Source organism: Dendrobates tinctorius, unplaced genomic scaffold, assembly GCF_039654945.1.
Source record: "Dendrobates tinctorius isolate UK_male_01 unplaced genomic scaffold, ASM3965494v1 ptg000022l, whole genome shotgun sequence".
In the NCBI taxonomy this organism is placed as follows: domain Eukaryota; kingdom Metazoa; phylum Chordata; class Amphibia; order Anura; family Dendrobatidae; genus Dendrobates; species Dendrobates tinctorius.
The window spans coordinates 44,999,983-45,019,925 of NW_027361690.1; the positions used below are offsets into that span (position 1 = coordinate 44,999,983).

Sequence of the window (19,943 nt, forward strand, 5' to 3'; positions counted from 1 at the left end):
TACGTGTGAACCCAGCCTAAAAATTGTAAAATTGATGTATTGCCAATAAAATTTTTAAAACTTATGAAATGCAGAGAAACATACGACTGAAAGAGCCAACAACAAAAATGGCAAAACTTTGTCAAAGTCAAAATTTGTGTACGGCTCAACTTTTGGTGACGATTGTATATGATCTGTGGATATAACGGCAAGCTCCGCACACCAGACATAGGGACTGATATACACATTATTTATGGAGACTGTCTCCTGCGATTACGGCCTCATGTTCCCTGAATACAGCTCCACGGCACATCACTTGTTAGTCCGTGCAGCATATGTTCTCTGTGTCCAGAGCGCTGTCTTCTATTGAATGCATGTAAAACTGCATGTGTTCACTGAACCGTGCGGATCCTCCGAGTCCAATACATTCTATTGATGTAGTTTCTGTTGCTCTTACAAGAGAACTTAACATGCTGCGGTCCTGAAAGCCACACTCAATGTCAGTCTCTGCAGGTGATCCGGAGACGACTAGGATCGCATAGTGGACATCCACTAGGCTGTAACATGATGCAGCAGAAATACGTAGCAAACACAGCAGTTCCTGATCGTGGGCACATACCCTTAGGAGACGTCAGGCCATCGCATACAGAAGTCTTATGCTAACTTGTATTTTAACACTGAAGGATTCATTCAAAGTTTCAGAAACTATTTCTTTTTAATGGGTGAAATAAATACTCAAGATACATGCAAGGTAAAAACTGACATAAAAATGACAATCATTTTATTATAGTGTACATTCAGGAAACACGCTCACTGTAACCCACCCCCAACAGTAAGTCAGCACATGGGGACAGGGAGGTGGCCTTTACCGCTCTCTGCGCCCTTTACATTCTCCATTCACACTCCATTTGCAGGATTTTTTTAAAAAAGGGAGCTACATCCAGCAGCTAGAAGCCATACAAAATGTCAAACTAAGTGAGGTAACCCTTTATTTCCTGCCGATCACACACAGCAACATCCGGGTGGGAAACATGGAAGACACTAGCCCAAAAACCGCACCCAGCACGGATTTTAAAGCCTTGGTAATGCCACTTTAGTGCCAGGACGTGTAGTAAACGGGACTTAGTGCTGAAGGGGAAAATTTAAAATAAAAAAATAGTAACTTAAAAATCCACACTCTGGTAATGGAAAGGAGCGACCAATGACAAGGATCAGTTTCATAGGAGAAGAATGGCATTACTTCATTGCACAAGGCAGATAATCAGCCACTAAAACTTTACAATTCCCTCTACACAAGAGAAAACGTGTGCACCTGTACTTAGAAGGTGGGTTTATACTGGACTGTTCATATAACAGAGCACCACATAGGCTACAACCTAGGAACAAGTATGGGGCGTCATGATGAAGCTTTAACACTTGCTTAAAAGGAGCATTCCCATCTCAGACATGTGATGTCCATAAAATTGGCCAGAAATGTCAGATCTGCAGATGGGGACCTGCACCTTTTTCAGCTGTACTGAAAGGTCTCCACTCACACCTATACAACTTTCTTCGTTCACGCCTATGGGAGCTTAAAAAAACAAAATTGAGAAAAGGTTTGTGATCAGAAAACTTCTTTAAGGCATCATTAACACTAGCTTTATAGCACTAGTGCATAATTCGTGTAGTTCCACAGCTGCACCATACACCACAAAGTGGCACATACTACCCAAGATAACATAACTGGCACGGTACACCATGTATGCATACCACGAGAATTTTCCAATATGGGTGACAAAAAAGGTGTAGAAAAATATTAAACCGGAATTAATGATGGCAAATTGTAACGCTACAACTCCTAACGGCCTTTAGTTACAAGTACATGCTAGGAGCGGTAGTATAACATCTGGACATATTCTAGACCACTGGTTCATATTACATGGGCTCCCCAGTGAAAAGTGAACATGGATGAACAAGATACAGTTTGGAAAATAAGTATTTGATACACTGTCGACTTTGCACGTTTTCCTACCTACAAAGAATGGAAAGGTCTAATTTTTATCATAGGTACACTTCAACTGTGAAACAATCACATTGTATGGTTTTTACATAATTAAATAGCATCTTACTGGATAAAATGAATATCTGATCACCTACCAACCAGCGAGAATATCGGGCTCTCACAGACCTGTTAGTTTTTCTTTAAGAAACCCTCCTACTCTGCACTCATTACCTGTATTAGTTGCACCTGTTTGATCTCATTACCTGTATAAAAAAAAAAAAAAAAAAACACCTGGCCACCTAATCAATACAACCTCTCCACCATGGCCAAGACCAAAAAGCTGTCCAAGGACACCAGGGACAAAATTGTAGACCTACAAAAAGACTAGGATGGGCAACAGGACAATAGGCAAGAAGGCAACAACTGTTAGCACAATTATTAGAAAATGGAAGAAACCCAAGATGACTTTCAGTCTTCATTGGTTTGGAACTCCTTGTAAGATTTCACCTGGTAGGGTAAGGATGATTCTGACAAAGGTCAGGAATCATCCCAGAACGACACAGGAGGACCTGGTCAATGACCCGAAGAGAGCTGGGACCACAGTCTCAAACATTACCGATAGTAACATACTACGCGATCATGGATTAAAATCCTACAGAGCACGCAAGGTCCCCCTGCTCATGCCATTACAAGTCCACACCCGTCTGAAGTTCGAAAAGGACCATCTGGATGATCCAGTGGAGGCATGGGAGAAGGTCATGTAGTCAGACGAGTCCAAAAAATAACTTGTTTTGAGGACGAAAGACAAGTATAATCTCAAGAACACCGTCCCAACAGTGAAGTGAGATTTTGGCCAACAACCTCCTTCCTTCAGAGCATTGAGGATGGGTTGTGGCTGGGTCTCCCAGCATGACAAAGACCAGAAACACACACACACAGCCAGGGCAACTAAGGAGTGGCTCTGTAAGATGCATTTCAAAGTCCTGAAGTGCCCTAGCCAGTCTTCCACACCTGACCCCAATAGAAAATCTTTGGAGGGAGCCAAATCTCAAAGTTGCCCTTCGACAGCCTCGAAACATGAAAAATCTGGAGACAAACTGCATGGAGGCGTGGGACAAAGTCCCTGCTGCAGTGTGTGCAAATTTGGTCAAGAACTACAGGAAACGTCTGACCTTTATCTGCAAGCAAAGGTTTCTGTACTGAGTATTACGTTCAGCTTTTTATTGTATCAAATACTTATTTCATGCAATAAAATGTAAAGTAAATTATGTAAAAATCATACAATGTGATTTTCAGTTTTTATTTTTAGATTCTGTCTCACAGTTGAAGTGTACCTACGATAATTACAGCCCTCTCCATTTTTTGTAGGTGGGTAAACTTGCAGAATCAGCAGTGTATCAATTACTTATTTTCCCCACTGGAGGTGAAACTTATTAATCAGCGTTTGCCGACAGCAGTGACCAGTACAAATAAGAACTAGTCATGTTTATACCTGAACGCTCGACCACTGCTCGAATAACTCCCTATGTGGCTGCCGAGTGCTGCGCGCAGGTGTTCCTGGCAGTGCCATAGAGAACGAGTGGAAGAGTCGGACAAGTGCACGGATGAGCCATTCATATTGGGAGAACAGGGATATTTTATCCCCATCAGTGCAGACAACCTCTGATCAATAAGTTATCAATGGCGAACCCCTTTACATAACACACAGTGCTCTATTTAAACATAACATTTTCTAAAAGAAAAGAATTCTTTAAAAAATTTCTATTATAAAAAGCCTAGCACAAGGCTTCACATATTCACAGGCACTGAAATGTTACAGTCCAACGTCCTGAAGATTGCCTTCCCCAAGAACAGAAAAGCAATCCTGTAGAGAATTACTACTCCCATCATCAATTAGGAATCGTGCGATTTCACAAAAGTCCAAATGATCAGAATATACGGCACTGTAACCAGGAGATTTTAATCAGAATGATGCTAACATTTGTTCGCTTGTCCCAAAATATACTATGTCGCTAAACTCTGGGAACAAAATGGACATCTCCTGTGGGCTCGGCTCACACACTGCATATCATGAAATGATGGACAAGTGCCAACCGTGTAAATTGCCAAGATGACAGACTACAAAAAATTTATTTATGAAAAAGTGGCTATAGACTTCTTGTCTATATACACCCACACTAGCCCCTTACCCGACATCGAGGTGCAATGTTACATGTTAACAAGGCAACTGGTCATCTTTAGAACAATGGACAGAGTGTAGATCTCGAAGAGCGGACCGATGTCTTCTGGCCAGGGCAAGTCTTGCTGCTCACTAAGGGCATGTTCACACAGTTTTCAGAGCAGAAAATCCAAAACAAGTTTTGATTGGGTAGTCTGCTGTAAAAACTTAACGAAAAAAAACAACTAAGTGTGAACGCAACCTAACGCAGTAAGAGCTCACGCTCCGTGTGAGCTGGGCACCAGCTACATATATAAATATGCAAGTATGCCCTTAGTGCAGAAAGTAAGCTCTAGGTCTAGCACATGTAAAGCAAACCAGGCACTACCCATAAGAATGCCAGGCCGAGAGATCTGCCATAGTTACTGAATGGGCAGGATTGTGCAAACCAGCCTTCTGCATATGAAAGCCTTACAACAGGACAGGTGGCACAACACCCTCATAGCAGTGTTGGCACCAATGACCCTCCACCCACAACAGCTTTCAATACCAATGTGTTCATTATCTAGCACCTGAAGCCTGTACCAGCCTGAACATGGGCACTTCACACACCGCAGGCCAAGCGTGGGGAGATATGTAGTTTCCATGGACTACTCTTTGGTAAGTGAATGAAGGGCATATTTAGGGCGATTTCACAGAATTGGAGTGTACTGGCGGAAGAGTTCTAGGAGACGAGCGCTCTCTCAGGGCCTGAGATAACAGGTTACAGCCGTCCGACACGGCACAAGCTGAGCTCCGCAGCCTGTCCTTATAGTCCATCATCTTGCTGCTACTGTCCGAGTGCTGGGTTATATCCCTGAGGCATTGGGTCAGGAGCACGCTGGCAGACACCACACTCATGGCACCTCCTAGGATGGCAGTCTGCACCGCTTTGCCCTCAGTGTTCAGAATGGCAGCTTTGCCCAAGAACTGAGGCTCAGTGGCAAAACCCACCAAGGCATGGACCGCCTGTACCAGGGGGCCACTGAAGAGGGCACAGCGGTTTCTGGAGAGCTCACTGGGGGACGTCTTCACCTCCTTGATGCAGGCCAGCAAGGCAGTGGCACTGGTGCTCATACACTTCACCCCAAGTTTAAACTGTTCCTTTGCAAATTTATCCCTGGACTTCTCGCTGGCCGCCACACTGGCATCGGTGAGCGTCTTGAGGTTGGTGGACAAGTTCTGGGAGACTTCCAGCAGGAGCTGGGGGGTGAGGTCCTGCAGGGGCACGGTCCGCAGGGTGGCACAGTTCTGCTCCACCTCGTGTCGGCAGCGGGTCACCTTGTAGCGGTCCACCAAGCCTGGCAGCGCAGACTGGGCACCGGGCACCTCCACCGCTGCCAGGTAGGCTGCATGGGCGGACAGCTCGATGAGAGACACCACCAGGTCGCCCATTTCCTGCAGGCTCTCGCCCACCTCGGAGAAGCGGCCCATGTTGAGCTGGCTCTGGACGTCGTGGGTGAGGATGGACAGCCCCTTGGTGCGGGCGATGACGGTGTCTCGGCACTTCTCGAAGGCCTCCCCCAGCTGGGCACAGCTCTCCGTGCGGACGGGCCGGGGCTCGCTGGACAGCAGGAGCAGGTCCGCCACCAGCTGCATCTTGGCCTTGCACTGCTCGCACACACTCAGCAGCTTCTTGCGGGGCTGGGAGCCGCCTAGGCCAGACGGCAGAGAAGACCGGGCGGACCCGGAGCCGCCGCTAGCCATCCCGCCGGGAGCAGCGTCTCATACCTCGGCCAGTGGCAGCTGTACCCCGCGACCTCCGCATCATCCCATGGGTGGTGGCGGGCACAGCCCGAAGGAGGCGGCAATGTTCACACCAGGTGGCGGCTCTCTGCCTCCCGCATGCCGGGACCAGCAGGGTCCTTGGTGCCGGAGACTCAGTACAGAGGAGACCCGCCCAAAAGCTGCGCTGTCTCCCGGCCCGGATAAGGAACGTGGGACGGCGCCGCCCTGTGACGTCACCCGAACACCAGCAGCGGGGTGTAGCGGATGGCGACACCTACAGGCTGCACTGGCATGGCAGGCTAAATATAGCGACAGCGCGTGGAATCCCAAACTCCTGCTACTGGCACTGGTCACGTGATATGCAGGAAACACTGTGACTGAAGCGAAGGAGCCTGACCCCGAGTCCACAGGGCGACCAGGGCCAGCACGGGACTGTGTCCACAGGGTGACCCGGACCAGCACGGGACTGTGTCCACATGGCGACCGGTGCCAGCCCGGGACTGTGTCCACAGGGCGACCAGGGCCAGCACGGGACTGTGTCCACAGGGCGACCGGTGCCAGCACGGGACTGTGTCCACAGGGCGACCGGTGCCAGCCCGGGACTGTGTCCACAGGGCGACCAGGGCCAGCCCGGGACTGTGTCCACAGGGCGACCGGTGCCAGCACGGGACTGTGTCCACAGGGCGACCGGTGCCAGCACGGGACTGTGTCCACAGGGCGACCGGGGCCAGCCCGGGACTGTGTCCACAGGGCGGACCAGGGCCAGCCCGGGACTGTGTCCACAGGGCGGACCAGGGCCAGCCCGGGACTGTGTCCACAGGGCGGACCAGGGCCAGCCCGGGACTGTGTCCACAGGGCGGACCAGGGCCAGCCCGGGACTGTGTCCACAGGGCGGACCAGGGCCAGCCCGGGACTGTGTCCACAGGGCGGACCAGGGCCAGCCCGGGACTGTGTCCACAGGGCGGACCAGGGCCAGCACGGGACTGTGTCCACAGGGCGGACCAGGGCCAGCACGGGACTGTGTCCACAGGGCGGACCAGGGCCAGCACGGGACTGTGTCCACAGGGCGGACCAGGGCCAGCACGGGACTGTGTCCACAGGGCGGACCAGGGCCAGCACGGGACTGTGTCCACAGGGCGGACCAGGGCCAGCACGGGACTGTGGATTATCGGGGTGGACCTTTAGGTTACCCTAGGACTTGGGACCAATCAACTCTTATCACAGGCACTTACCGTATTTTTCAGACTATAAGACGCACCGGACCATAAGACGCACCCCAATTTTAAGAAGGAAAATAGGGAAAAAATAATAATGTGTCAAATGGGGGTCCGTCTTAGAGTCTGAATTCAGCTTACCTGGGAAGGGATCTGGCACAGGTGAAGGAGTGGTCACAGAGGTCATTCAGTGCTCCAGGCTGGTGCGGTGGTGGCGGCTCTTTGCTGGGGCAGGTGGGCTGTGCTGGGGCAGCTGGGCTGGGGCAGGTGGGCTGTGCTGGGCTGGGGCAACTGTCCTGGGGCAGGTGGGCTGTGCTGGGGCAAGTGGGCTGTGCTGAGGCAAGTGGGCTGGGTCAGGTGTTTGAGTAAGTGGGCTGTACTGGGCTGGGGCAAGTGGGCTGTGCTGGGCTGAGGCAGCTGGGCTCTGCGGGGTGAGGGTGGTGGCGGGCTGTGCTCCGGTGCAGGGGCGGCGGCTCCGCCGGCATTTCCTCACAGCCCGGAGGCCCCCGCACATCCGTTGCTGGCTGCCGCCATGTTTCGGTGGACGCCGGGAAGATGGCCGCCGGTCCGGGGACGACGCATGCACGGGTTCAGATCTCGTCCCGAGATCTCGGGAGACAAGATTCAAATCTCGGCAACGAGATCTCGTCTCCCGAGATCTCAGGACGAGATCTGAACCCGCGCATGCGCCGTCCCCGGACCGGCGGCCATCTTCCCGGCGGCCACCGCAACATGGCGGCAGCAAGCAACGGATGTGCGGGGGCCTCCGGGCTGCGAGGAAATGCCGGCGGAGCCGCCGCCCCTGCACCGCAGAGCCCCGCCCGCTGCCACCACCGCAGCGCAGAGCCCCACGGCACCAGCCTCCAGCCATGATTGGAGGTTAGTATATTGCGACCATAAGACGCACCCCCCTCTTTCCCCCAAAAATTTTTGGGGAAAAAGTGCGTCTTATGGTCGGAAAAATACGGTAGCTGGCCACGCATGATGTGGGCTTCTGCTGTATAGACTATGGCAACTGGGACTCTTGTTTTTCATTACTTTTAAAAATATGATAAAATCATTGTTACCAGTAGTGATGAGCTTGTGTGCTCAGATAAGGCATTATAGGATAAGATGTTATCTGAGCATGCTTGGGTGCTATCCGCGTGTCCTCAGCATGCTCGAATAATATGTTCGACTCCCTGCGGCTGCATGCCATGCCATGTTGTGGCATGCCTAATAGCTGTTCGACAGCCACAACACATGCAGGGATTACCTAACAACAGCACATGCAGGGATTACCTAATCCCTGCATGTGTTGCGACTGTCGTAGAGCCACGAGACATGCAGCCATGGTGACTCAAGCATATTATTCGAGCACAGTGGGATAGCACCCGATCATGGTCGGATAACACCTTATCTGAGCACGCAAGTTCATCACTAGTTACCACTTATCAGTAGAGTTGAGCGAATATCTTCGGTTCCCCGCTTATTCGGCAAACTATAGCGCTTGCCGAATAGGCTACAGCGGGGACCCGGCTTCCTGGATCGCTCCGACTGAACAGCTGATCGCCGCCACAGCTGCATGTGTCGCGGCTGTGTCACTGTCACAGCACATGCATGGAGAGCCCAACAAACAGGCTCTCCATGCATGTGCTGTGTGTGTGACACAGCTGCGACACATGCAGCGGGATCAGCTGTTTAGTCGGAGCGATCCAGGAACCCGGTCCCCGCTGTAGCCTATTCGGCAAGCGCTATAGTTTGCCGAATAGGCGGGGAACCGAAGATATTCGCTTAACTCTAATTACCTGTCCATTTCTGGTCTTCAGCAGAAGCAATAGCACCTCGTCCACCAGCCGCTTGACCTTTGAGATCAATGATTGGCTGGTGATAGGGGCGCTAGAAGTCATCACTTCCAGGTCCGGTGCAGACCCCCAGGCAGTGGGAGCACAAGACATGAGGAACATTATTTTATAACAATCCCTTCTCCCAAAATGAAACAACTGGATACAGAATGATTTTTTAGGCTCATCGGGGCCTGTGGGCTTCCTATACCTGACACGTGCACCACCGAGGCCGTCTCTGGGGATGCAGGCCCATTAGGCCTCTCTTTCATTTAATATTTTCCACCTCATCTTCCAAGAGTTATAACTTTTTATTATTTGGTTGATAGAGGCGTTCACCACTTAATGAATCAAGAGCCTCTGACTCCAGCCACCCCTCATCAAGAACAACGTGTAAAACACCAGCCTTGATTATTTAGTCACAGTGAACCAAAAAACAGTCATTCTACCATTCCAATTATTATTCTATGTTTGGCAGGTTACTATTGGGGATTGTGCAATACATGACAATACTGTAAAGTGCAGTGTACTGTAAAATGACCTGGTTCCTAGAAAACTTACCAGGTATACAAATATGGTAAACATGGGGTCTTTAGTAGATCCCCCAACTGCTATGACACGTCAGTCGGCACAATGCAATGATATTGTGGGGAGTCAATGGGTGCTGTAAACAGACACCTCCATTTCTAACCTCTTAAATGCAGTTGCCACAATTGACTGTGACATCTAAGAGACGTGTATGTCAGTTGACATGTTAAAGGTTATCAGCAGGTTTTTGCTACAGTCATGGCCAAAAGTATTGACACCCCTGAAATTCTGTCAGATAATATTCAGTTTCTTCCTGAAAATGATTGCAAACACAAATTCTTTGGTATTATTATCTTCATTTAATTTGTCTTAAATGAAAAAACACAAAAGAGAATGAAGCAAAAAGCAAAACATTGATCATTTCACACAAAACTCCAAAAATGGGCCGGACAAAAGTATTGGCACCCTCAGCCTAATACTTGGTTGCACAACCTTTAGCCAAAATAACTGCGACCAACCGCTTCCGGTAACCATCAATGAGTTTCTTACAATGCTCTGCTGGAATTTTAGACCATTCTTCTTTGGCAAACTACTCCAGGTCCCTGATATTTGAAGGGTGCCTTCTCCAAAGTGCCATTTTTAGATCTCTCCACAGGTGTTCTATGGGATTCACGTCTGGACTCATTGCTGGCCACCTTAGAAGTCTCCAGTGCTTTCTCTCAAACCATTTTCTAGTGCTTTTTGAAGTGTGTTTTGGGTTATTGTCCTGCTGGAAGACCCATGACCTCTGAGGTAGACCCAGCTTTCTCACACTGGGCCCTAAATTATGCTGCAAAATTTGTTGGTAGTCTTCTGACTTCATAATGCCATGCACACGGTCAAGCAGTCCAGTGCCAGAGGCAGCAAAGCAGCCCCAAAACATCAGGGAACCTCCGCCATGTTTGACTGTAGGGACCGTGGACTTTTCTTTGAATGCCTCTTTTTTCTCCTGTAAACTCTATGTTGATGCTTTTGCCCTAAAAGCTCTACTTTTGTCTCATCTGACCAAAGAACATTCTTCCAAAATGTTTTAGGCTTTTTCAGGTAAGTTTTGGCAAACTCCAGCCTAGCTTTTTTATGTCTCGGGGTAAGAAGTGGAGTCTTCCTTGGTCTCCTACCATACAGTCCATTTTCATTCAGATGCCGACGGATAGTACGGGTTGACACCATTGTACCCTCGGACTGCAGGGCAGCTTGAACTTGTTTGGATGTTAGTGGAGGTTCTTTATCCAACATCCGCACAATCTTGCGTTGAAATCTCTTGTCAATTTTTCTTTTCCGTCCACATCTAGGGAGGTTAGCCACAGTGCCATGGGCTTTAAACTTCTTGATGACACTGCGCACGGTAGACACAGGAACATTCAGGTCTTTGGAAATGGACTTGTAGCCTTGAGATTGCTCATGCTTCCTCACAATTTGGTTTCTCAAGTCCTCAGACAGTTCTTTGGTCTTCTTTCTTTTCTCCATGCTCAATGTGGTACACACAAGGACACAGGACAGAGGTTGAGTCAACTTTAATCCATGTAAACTGGCTGCAAGTGTGATTTAGTTATTGCCAACACCTGTTAGGTGCCACAGGTAAGTTACAGGTGCTGTTAATTACACAAATTAGAGAAGCATCACATGATTTTTCGCACAGTGCCAATACTTTTGTCCACCCTCTTTTTTATGTTTGGTGTGGAATTATATCCAATTTGGCTTTAGGACAATTCTTTTTGTGTTTTTTCATTTAAGACAAATTAAATGAAGATAATAATTCCAAAGAATTTGTGTTTGCAATCATTTTCAGGAAGAAACTGAGTATTATCTGACAGAATTGCAGGGGTGTCAATACTTTTGGCCATGACTGTATGTAATCTGATGGCAGCATGATGAAAGGGTTAAAACACTGAATTCAGCAATGTCACTTATCAGGCTATATGCTGTTCTTTATGTACAATTAAGGTTTTATTACTAGGACACTATCATTGCCTTGACAAGCTGCCTCCTGCCGAGTCATCTGGCCACGGCCTCTCCTGTGATAAGCGGCTTACTGTCTATAGACTATGTACATATAGAGCCTGGTGTCAGTGGGGTTTTTAAGCACTGCTTCATGCTACATCTAAGACATCTGATTGTGTCAGATCTGCTGCATCCATTAAATTACGTGCTCACTTAGACGTTATTGACTTCATTAGTGTTTGGATGCCTAAACCAAGAATGGAGCACAGGGCCGCCATTAGGGCATAACTGCCCTGACTGGCGTATGGGGCCCAGTGGGCAGAGGGGGACTGCATCGGGCCCCATCTCATCTGCTCACCGGGCCCCTACCAGCAGGCTAAACCGGGCCCTTAGCGGCGCTGCGGCAGCTGAATGCTGTTGACATGCGGGCCTGTCGTCACATGTGTGACCCCGGCCTACAGCAACTTAATGAGAATGAGGAAGGGAATGAAGCGTCATCAGTGACACAAAATGGCCTTGTGCCAATTCAGGGGGTTTCTGCGACTCGGGTCTGGAGCAGCTGTTTGCATTTATGGCCAGAGCCACGGTCTTAGCTTTTCTAATATGTGAAGTTAAGAACAGGAGAATATCCCTTTAACAATGGGCTGTCCAGAAGAGGACAAATGCTCTTAGGTCGCTGCATTGTCAGCAGTCAGTATAAAACAGCACGTTGTCCAAAACCCTCAATAAAATAGGCCTAGAAAGCTACTAATACAGCAGACTTTCTCGTTCCATACTGTTTGTGGAATAAAGAACATATATATATATATATATATATGTGTGTGTGTGTGCGTGTGTCACCATTGCTTTATCATAGCGATACAGACCAGAGAGATGTGATCACCGCTACTAGCCAAAAAAAAATAGTAAGAGGGGAGCCAAAAAATGCCCAAAACAAAGATGGCCGTCACGTCCACTAATCAGAGGCAAGAACAGGCGTCGCGCAACTATTGGTTCCTATACATACATTCAACCAATCAGCGCTGGCTGTATCTCATCGGGCCCCTCCCCTCGGTGGTGTGTGGTAAGGATGGCTCGGGAGGAGTGCGCATGTCCGTAGTGTGTGGAGGGTGATGGCGGCGGCCGTCAGTGTGAGGCGGCTGAGTGTCTGCTTGCTGCTGGTTCTGAGCCTCACGGCGGCTGCAGAGGACAAGAAGAAGAAAGATATCCGGGATTACAATGACGCTGACATGGCGCGGCTGCTGGAGCAGTGGGAGGTAAAGGAGATGTCATGGCGGGGCTGCGGGACCCTTGTACCTCCAGGGTCACCGTCAGTGAATGATGCTCGCAGCCGCTTCCCATGACTTGTGGCCGTATACACCCTGCAGGAGCAGCGCCCTCTGCAGTGAGCAGGCAGGGCTGGGTATGACCAGCACAGCCCCTCTTCTGGTTGGGGATGGAGGACTAGTTGCTATTAGCGACCAGCTCTGATAAATGACGACATTTGTTAATTTCTCACTATTTTCCAGATTCTAGTTTGCTGTCAGTGAACGAGAACTTTCTTGCTCCTATTCACTGGATACAGCGAGTTGTGATCGCAGCTGAGACATGGATACAGGAGCGATTGCCTCCCATAATATGGCCCAGTGTAAAGACCCTCCATCGTTATATGCATTGTTCTGGGGTCCCGTGCTGATCCCATAGCCTGCACTGTATATGAGCCCCCAGGTGAGGTCAGTGCTGGGTGTATACACAGCATAATCCACCTACAGGTCAGTACTTCTGTTTAGCCAGAAAGGATAAAAACCTTGTAGTGTGGGAAATAGGAGGAGTGGTGATGGAGAACACCAGACACTTAGTAATGATTCCTGTGTGGTCAGGAGGAGATGGAGTTTATAAGGTTGAGATAAGTTCATCCTGTAACCTAATGTGTTAATCCAGAGGAAGGCAAATACCTCAAGAGGCCGATGAAAGATCCCTTCCCAACTCCAGACCTTTGAAGTGTATATAAACACCAGCCAATCAGTCACAACATACGAAGTATAAGATATACCCATCAGTCACCACCGTGAGGGCAGGCAGGGACAGGGGGCACAAGACCAAACTGCAGAGCTCGTCACTTGAAATGGATGACGGATTCACTCCTGTATCTTGTAGCTAGTCTATTAGGGCTCATTCAGGCAAGTGAGTAACTGGTTTGTCCATATACTGGTTACATACAGGCAGCGCACCAGCCAATACCCATCAATGTGCTAGGTCACATGAACAGATTTACAGATGGACTGATGATTGCATGTAAAAATCGCAGCATGAGCCACTTTCATCCATTTTGCAGATCAGACTCATCTGTCATAAGTCAATAGGTGTGCAACAACCAACTGCATACAGTTCACTCTTTGCATGACATCTGCATTTTGCAGATCCATTAATATGATTAAGTGTATTTGGCTCATTGTTGTTGGAGAAACGGGCATGCAGCTGGCGCACTGATTGCCTCTGTATGATGTACTAATGACTATACAGAAGAAATATAGGCCATGTAATTTTTTTTTCTTTCATGGATGATTTTGCATTTGTCATCTGAACCCAACCTCGCTGTTCTCTTCTTCCTCAGAAAGATGATGACATAGAGGAAGGTGACCTGCCCGAACACAAGAGAAAGCCTGCCCCAGTGGACTTCTCAAAGCTTGATCCTAAGAACCCAGAGAGCATCTTGCAGATGACCAAGAAGGGCAAGACCATCATGATCTTTGCAACTGTGTCTGGAAACCCATCTGAGAAGGAGAGTGAAGAGATTACCAGCTTGTGGCAGGGCAGCCTATTCAATGCTAACTATGACATTCAGAGGTAATTGGGAGGGTTTATGGAGGCTCTGCAATGTCTGGGTAGACGGTAACTAAATTGGTCACAAATGTGAACAATTATCATCTGGTTCCTAAATTCTTAGCCTTTGGAGCTCTGGTGATTTTGTTTTCCTTTATCCTAGTGCCCAGTCTGTAGCTTCCCAATTATAGTGAAATGGTAAGGATAGGTCTGTGACTTTGCCAGGTCTTTATAGTCCCTTGATAATCTACATGTATTTTCCAGACTGCTGAACCCTGTAAATTGATCTAGCCTGATGTGGACACTGAGAAATAGTGTCTGTTTATGACTGAGACTAGCAGGTTCTGTGTTGCTTAAATGGCACAGATGACACTGTATCGGCATATTCCTGGTCGGACGCCTGTCTTTTCAGTAGGTATTTTGCACTTGTCCTGTTTATTGGTATAGGGTGCATGCACAATATCTGCTGCCATACACTGATCCTTGCAACCATCTGGCAATGTTTATTTAGACCCCACAGCGTTCATAATGGTGTGGTGGTGCCTGTTACTGTGAATCTTGGCCACATCTATTTGTATGTTGCTGTGCCTTGATAAAAATAAAGGGTCTCTGCGTCTCCTCAATAATACATTGATAGTTTGTGGTAGTGATCTGAGAAATATTAACCCCTTCATGACCTTAGATGTACACTTGCGTCATGGTCGGAGCATGGTCTAGTGGGCTTCTGTCAGTGCAGCACTGACAGGTATAATGTATTGCAGTGCATTATACCAGTGATCAGAGTAATGGAAGTTAAAATCAGGGCTGTGGAGTCGGAGTCGTGGAGTCGGAGTCGGTGCTCATTTTGGTGGAGTCGGAGTTGGAGTCGGTATAAAATGGACCGACTCCTAAAATATATAATAAATTGGGTACAGTAATTCAATGCAGGATGTGCTGAATATTTTTTCATAGGAGTTTGGGAAAGTTATGAAATGTCCTATAAATGGCTGTTCTATTCCTGATCTAAGGCTACATTCACACACAGCGTTTTTCCTGTGTTTTTTGAGGATACGTTTTTCAGCTGCAAAAGCTGATCATCTTTTTAAAAAACCGCATCACCTGAAAGGTTTTTGAGCTCATAGATAATGTTTTCAATAGCAAAAGCAGATTAGAACTCTGCTCTATCTATCCATTTATCCATATCTGTCTATCCATATCGTATCTGTACCAAAAAGAATGAAAACCGGGTAGTACACCAATATATATTCTGTTCTATCTAAGTATCTTGATTATGGGATCATAAAAATGATTAAATGTCTGAGGTTCACATTGTACTACAATAAATTTTTCACTTAAATATAAGCAATATGTGTGGGAGTCGGAGTCGTGGAGTCGGTGTAAGAGAAATTGAGGAGTCGGAGTTGCAGGTTTGGCTTACCGACTCCACAGCCCTGGTTAAAATCCCATAAAAGGACCAAGTAAAAGTAAAAAAAGAAGAAAAAAATATTATACCAGTTGTGAGGCAGTGACCGGTGTCGTATGTGAGGGTCGCTATGTGTCCCCCAGGATGCGCTTAGAAGCGTATTGGATCTGCTGGAGTGCCTTGTGGTCACAGCAGTGTGCCTGTGACTCACAAGGCAGAATAAAAGTAAGTTTGAACCTGGACAAGTTATTTTGACCAAGGATCTTGTTCGGGAAAACCTGGTATGGGCTTTTATTTTTGAAACGGACTGCAGGAAGGTAGTGGGGCTGGTTCGTTTCCTCCAGCCCAGATCTTATAAGTGGCCTATGGCCACAGATTGAAGTGAAGGAAAAGAAAAAACCCTGCAGGAAGAGTTTTGGGTGTGTCAGTTTTGCTTCCTGCAAGGAGACAGAGCAGTTGGCTTTGGCTCCGCGTGGGCCTGCAACAACACAGGGCCACGCGGAGCCAAAGGGTCTGGCACCCCCTGCACACACGGCAGTGTGGTCTCTCACGGCAACTAGCCCGGACTGTCTTTTGTTTTCCCGGCTGCGATCCGGAGGATACAGTGTGCTGTGCACTGTGTGAGCTTTGGACATTAAAACACATTTTGTTTTGAACTTTCTTGGGTCACTGCACAGTGTGGACACCGCTGTACTACACAGTAAATACCATATTTTTTTTGGATTATCTAAATGTAGTACACAATGGAAGAGGGGGGCGGCTGCGGTGGATCGAGGTCTCAGGAGGCAAGGTTGCTGCTGCAGGAAGCTGACTGCGGCAGGAGTGGGGTGATACCACGGGCCCCAGGCTGGCATCGGGGTGTTTAGTGAGGCGGGCTATCACAGAATGTGTGCTGTACTTCCAATCTTTTTCACTGTGGTGGACTTTGGACAAATTGGCGCCGCATGTGCAGATTGAGATCTCGGCTCCCGGGAAGCTACCATAAAAGCAGACTATAATATGCACCACTATTTTGTTCATAAAAATTGTGGTCCGGTGCATATTATAATCCGCAAAACACAGTATATTTATGTCTAAACAAAATTAAAAGTACACACACTATTACTGCGTCCGGAACAACTTGAACTATCAAACTATCTTGCTATTTAACTTCTTCAGTGAGCACCGTTTAAAAAAAAAAATAATAATAATAATAATAAAAGGCAAAAAAGTATGCTTTTTCATCAAACTACTGAAGAAAGAGTGGAACAAAATGCTGTAAAAAAGATGAATGTGAATAAAAATGCTGTCTATGAAAATGCCATCTTGTCCCGTAAAAACAAGCTGCCATACAGCTCCATCAGTAGTGAAATAAGTTATAGCTCTCAGAATAGAGCGATGCAAAAAAATTTTTTTTTTTTTTTTATGTATAAAATAGTTTTTATTGTGTAAAAGCAACAAAACCTTAAATTATATAAATGTGGTATCGCTGTAATCTTACTGATCCAAAGAATAAAAGCGTACATGAGTGAGGTTTATGTAGTTCTGGCGATGATGCCGGTTTTTGTAAGCCATGCTATCAGGCCCACAGGTCATCCACCTGCCTGTGATTTAAAGGGAACCCATATGAGATAAGACCAGTACCTTTCAACCCTCATAAACAGCATTTTAATATGCTGTATTATCTGCCCCCAATCCGGCCTGCAAGAGCAAGCCAGACCTTTTATTATACTCATCTGTGGGGCGGTCGGGTGTGATGGGCATCAACCTCTTGGCCCGGTGCCTCCTCTCTTCTTGCTTCGTGTGGATGACACGTCCTACATCATCCACACAATGCCCTGGCATCGTGCTCTTGCGCACTGCAGTACTTTTCAGTCCGGACTAGGGCAGAGAGTACGCCTGCGCAGGAGCGAGATGGGGACACTGTATGGATTCCGTAGGATGCGTCATTCACACAAAGGAGGACTGCACTACACGGAGAGAGAGGAGGTGCCGGACCAAGACGACAACTCCCCTCAGACCCGACCGCCCCACAAATGATTATAATAAAAGGTCTTTTTCTTGTCTTTCAGGCTGCATTTGGGCAGATACGCAGAATATTACAATGCTGAATATGAGGGCTGAAAGGTGCTGGTCGTATCTCGTATGGAACAAACCTGGTGACAGGTTCGCTTTAACAACTTCCTTGCATGGCGATATTCAGTTTATTGCAGGAGAATGCAAATTCATCCAGGCTCACACTCACCGCTGCCAGCTTAAAGTCCTGTGCGGTTTTGCATATTAATGTAGCCATGTTCTCACAGAGGAAGCATAAAATCATCAAACACTTCCATCCCTGCACCCAGCATTTCTAGAGTGATCTGCAGACAGATTCCTGTTGATTTCATCGGATTGGTCCCCTTCAGTTCTTTTGTGATTACCATTACATTTTGGTGGCTCTTACATACATGATACACTTAGGAGCAGATCAGGACTTGGTGTTTTTTTTTTTTGTTTCTTCAGTTATGGTTGTGATTTCAGCATGTAATTATTTCTTTGCTTCACTGTAGGTTTATGGTGGGACCAAACCGAGCCATCTTTATGTTACGTGATGGTGCCTATGCCTGGGAAGTGAAGGACTTCCTTGTGGGCCAGGACAGATGTGCCGACGTTACCCTGGAAGGACAGGTATACCCGGGAAAAGGTGGAGATGGCAATGCAAAAGCCAAAAACTTGAGCAAACCAGAGAAAAAGAAAAGTAACACCAAGAAGTCTTCTACTGGGACAAACAGAGCATCTGCTGCTAAGGAAGATTTATGACAGTGCCCTGATGTTCAGACTCTAAGGACACCTATGCCTTTCTTATAACTACATGAACAAAATATATGTTGCCAATTACTCTCAATCCAGGTTCAGGCTCGTCTTGCATGAGAAAATGCCTCACAGGTGTCAGACAGCAGTGAGAAATATTTTTGTCCTGTGGAACGATTTTTTATTTTTTCTGTAAAAAAAAAAAAGAAAAGTGTTATGTACGGCTAACTAATTTTTCTGTCCATTATATAATTATTGATTTCCTCTGATTTAGTTATGAAGGACACAGGTGAGAACATCAGAGTAGAAGTTCTTAGCTAACTGCTTTATACATGTCAACATAAAATCCGCTACTATCGCTTTTTCTAATTTGGCAAAGAATTTCCCAATTCATTTATATCTACTCAGTTTTCTCCTTTTAGCATTGCATAATGTGTTCTGTGCTGCAGTATTAGGCATCTTAGAATCCAGAAAAAAAGTCTATTTAATGGCATTTCAGTGCACTCAAATTTTTATGTCCCTTGTCCTTTTGTTTCTCAGAGTAAAGCTGTATCTCAGGACGGTCTACTTTGTCCTCAACATTATCTGGACGGTTAATGTGTAAAGGCCGCTATAGGTTACATCAGGACAAATGGCTAATCTGCTAGTGACATAGATGAACGCTTCCCTGCACTGTTAGATGCGAGATGGACACTAGTTATTATTTTTTTTATAGAGAGTCTGGTCTGACTCATTTTTACACTCCAGATCTCTTTTCTTCTCCGTACTAAAGCGGACGTCCTGTTTCACAGACTATTTGCCCATAGGTTCTTCAATGTATAAAATAAGAAACTGAGCTTTTGTTTACACTCCCAGAATCCAGTAATGTAGACTGCAGTGAACTCAGCGATTGGCTGCAGTGCCACTGATGCTCCTTCACGCTGCAGCCAATGGCCAAAGACTAAAGCAGCGGCAGAGAGGCAGTGCTGGAGCCCAGGTAGGGAAAGCGAGGCTCTGCTTCTTACCTTATACATCACTGAGCCTATAGACTACTAATCTTTGACATGGGTCAACCCCTTTAATTATTAATATGAGATTATCATAGCCGGCTGTCTTCCTCAGTATTATTCTGCCTTATACATTGTGTGATGTCTTGATGTTTTCTCTGTACAGACAGTGTCCTATCTATTGTGCCAGAGATCCTCCTCCTTCACAGCAATGCTTTTTATATGGTCCTGTCTTCTTACAAACATATTAATAACGTCTTATTTTCTGTTTGTGTAGCTGGTCTTTAGTTTTTAATATATAATGAGCAGCGTCATGTGATATGTGCTGTAAGCCGGGGGGAAAACTACAACTTATATTACTGAGGGGGTTCTAGTCACCTGACTGCTGCAGCCAATCCCAGGCTTTGGTAGGCAGGTAACCGAAGAAGGGGAAGTTACTACTTCCTGGCCTGACTAATTATAACATACTATTTCAAGCCTTTAAACAATGACAGGTACATTCATATGAAAATGTCATTTGTGAGCAAATCTAAAATGGACTGACTCATTGTCAA

At 47.0% G+C, this 19,943-nt stretch overlaps 2 protein-coding genes across 2 annotated transcripts; one reads left to right on the top strand and one right to left on the bottom strand.

Annotated features, from left to right (window-relative positions):
• Positions 1 to 675: 675 nt before the first annotated feature.
• TLNRD1 (talin rod domain containing 1) lies at positions 676 to 6,160 on the bottom strand. Its single transcript, XM_073568662.1, has one exon. The coding sequence runs from the start codon at positions 5,862 to 5,864 to the stop codon at positions 4,800 to 4,802; it is 1,065 nt and encodes a 354-aa protein (XP_073424763.1). The 5' UTR covers positions 5,865 to 6,160; the 3' UTR covers positions 676 to 4,799.
• A 6,303-nt stretch (positions 6,161 to 12,463) lies between these two features.
• Positions 12,464 to 19,659, top strand: MESD (mesoderm development LRP chaperone). The gene is made up of 3 exons (XM_073568663.1): positions 12,464 to 12,686; positions 14,024 to 14,256; positions 18,163 to 19,659. Exons 1-3 carry the CDS (start codon positions 12,543 to 12,545, stop codon positions 18,410 to 18,412), a joined length of 627 nt encoding a protein of 208 aa, XP_073424764.1. The 5' UTR covers positions 12,464 to 12,542; the 3' UTR covers positions 18,413 to 19,659.
• Positions 19,660 to 19,943: the final 284 nt, after the last annotated feature.